This window comes from Anneissia japonica, unplaced genomic scaffold (assembly GCF_011630105.1).
Source record: "Anneissia japonica isolate Jap-2015-1 unplaced genomic scaffold, ASM1163010v1 scaffold287785_len535756_cov143, whole genome shotgun sequence".
Lineage (NCBI taxonomy): Eukaryota > Metazoa > Echinodermata > Crinoidea > Comatulida > Comatulidae > Anneissia > Anneissia japonica.
This window is the reverse complement of record NW_022696924.1, coordinates 234,908-237,232: the sequence shown is the minus strand read 5'-3', so window position 1 is coordinate 237,232 and position 2,325 is coordinate 234,908. Positions and strand designations below refer to the sequence as shown.

The following is a 2,325-nucleotide window of genomic DNA, read 5'->3' as shown; positions in this document are numbered from 1 at the left end:
TGGCCGATTTATATGGAGCATTAATAAATGTGCTAGGTCTTGGTGAGACAATCCATCGCGATTATCAACAAATACAACATGATGTGGGCCTAGTCCAAAGAAACACTGTCACAACAAGAAGGAGAACCGGCGGTTTAGCTTGTTACGATCTGTCGTACGTGAGCGTCAACGTAGACAATCTGAGGCAATCTTGAATATAGCAGTTCTAATTACGCGCGCTTTCGTTAATTGTTTTGCCACACATACCGGAAGTGAACGTCACGTTTTAGCGCCCCCAATAGTTGTATCTGTACGAATGGTTAATTTCACCATGGCCTGTGGTAAAACTAACCACGTCGATAAATTCCAGTGCGAACGACAGGAAGTTTACCCATTGGAATGTTACCCACAGTCTCGGTAAAAATTTCCCTATTTTAATTCCAGTGCGATTGCGGCTTTAGGCAATTTCAACTGTTTTTTTTTTATTTATTCCATCTTCTTTTGATTCATTTTTTATTTCAATAATTGCATTGGAAGTATACTGATTTTTCTTATACTTCATACTTCTTCAAACTATGATTTCATTTCAATACCATTTTTTGTATTATAACAAATACCACTGTGTAACAAATTGAGAATATGCACCGTTTTGTTAGGGTTTGCTACTTTATTTTGAAAAAGTTTTTATGGATTCTGTTAGTGACCACCAAATATTTATATAATCTTTTAATTTCTATAGCTTATTTTCATAACTATGTTCTCCAGTTTCTATATTATCAATTGTTTAGTTTTAGAAAATCTACTGTTGATATAGTTTAAATACTCCATCCTTTGGTTTTTAGGGATATTTAAGATTGAATTTCATTCTGACATTTAAACAGTGGATGAAAGTTTGTCATAATTTTTATAATGAAATAATTTGGTAGCTGTGTTTGTCTAAATATAAAGAATACTGTTTAGTTAGACTGCAATTTAAATATTAAAAAGGCTAAAAAAAAACAAAAAAAAAAACAAGTCTTTGTTCAACTTTGAACTTCCTAAGATGAATGACACTCACGTAAAGACTACATCCACAAAAGCTTGCAACAAAGTTCACTTCATCAAGGAAAAGGGAGGGTGGAGGGGGGGGGGGGGGGGGTTTTAGTCAGAACACTGTACATCTGAGAACACCATATGTGTGACTATGATTCTAAAAATGGCCTAAACATGTATTCTTAATGAAGAAAAAAACATCACTTTTCATTTAAAATATGGGTGTGATTTAGTGACATGGAGAAGTGTGGGTGAAATTGATGATGACGTATGATGTCCTAGTGATAGAGTGTGTGCAAACTCGAGACAGCCGTCTGCAGAGCCTATCCCAAAACTTGGTTTAAGTCATGCTATCAATACTTTATACCGAAAAACCTTATTTGCAATTTTGATGAATTTCATACACTAAAAACACAAAATGTACAATAATTGTGCCTGATTAGAAAACCACAAATTTATCATGTTTTTGGTCACACACATTTGTCCCCTGTACTTACCATTAAACTAAATTTTGTCCACTCACCTTCAGTATCTGCTACCACAATGGGCTCTGACACTTCACTGGGTTTGCTGCTACCAACACTATTAAGACAACTGACGCGGAAAATCAGTTTGTCATTTTCTTTAAGACTTTTGATGCTATAGCTAGTACTGAAAACATCCTTGGTGACTGTTTTCCAGCTGTTTGTGCCAGCTGGGGCCATTTCTACATGGTAGCCAGTTACTGCAGCACCTCCATCGTAGGTTGTACCAGGCCATACTAAGTTGATCGAGTCCTTGGTAACCTTAGCGGCGTAGGGCTTAGCTGCTGGGGGCTCTGGTATTTCTGAAGGTTCAAATATTTGATTTTTAGTTTTTAGACAGGAATAAGTTAATATACTATAACAAAAATATTATTTTTAGTCCAATTCCACCTCACATGTATATGAATGTTAATATTTAATCTAATGTATATATAATATATGTGCTGTATGAAAAAATATATATATATTGAACCTATATTTATTTTGAATTTTGTATATACAAATCATTTACCTATATAAATATTTACATTTACAGTATATATATATATATATATATATATGTATATATATATATATTTTCTATATATATATTTTCTCTACTGTTCCGTTTAAACTTTATATTATCATTATTTGCATTTATGTGGCTGCTCGTTGTTTTTATTGGTTTATCCCATTTGCCATTAAATTTATATATTTTTATTGAATCTCTTTTTGAGATCCAGCGGGCCGCCATTGATGCACAGTAGAGATTGTATCTTTAGATCTCCGATTAGTCCATGAGACCACCGAC

The 2,325-nt window shown here is 33.7% G+C and overlaps 1 protein-coding gene across 1 annotated transcript in view; it reads right to left on the bottom strand.

Annotated features, from left to right (window-relative positions):
- The window catches only part of LOC117102184 (myosin light chain kinase, smooth muscle-like), a 13,543-nt gene that overhangs the window by 9,203 nt on the left and 2,015 nt on the right, over nt 1–2,325 (bottom strand). The window contains exon 2 of the mRNA XM_033242401.1: nt 1,535–1,890. Coding sequence (XP_033098292.1) covers nt 1,535–1,890 — 356 coding nt within the window. The remainder of the gene's footprint in view (nt 1–1,534; nt 1,891–2,325) is intronic.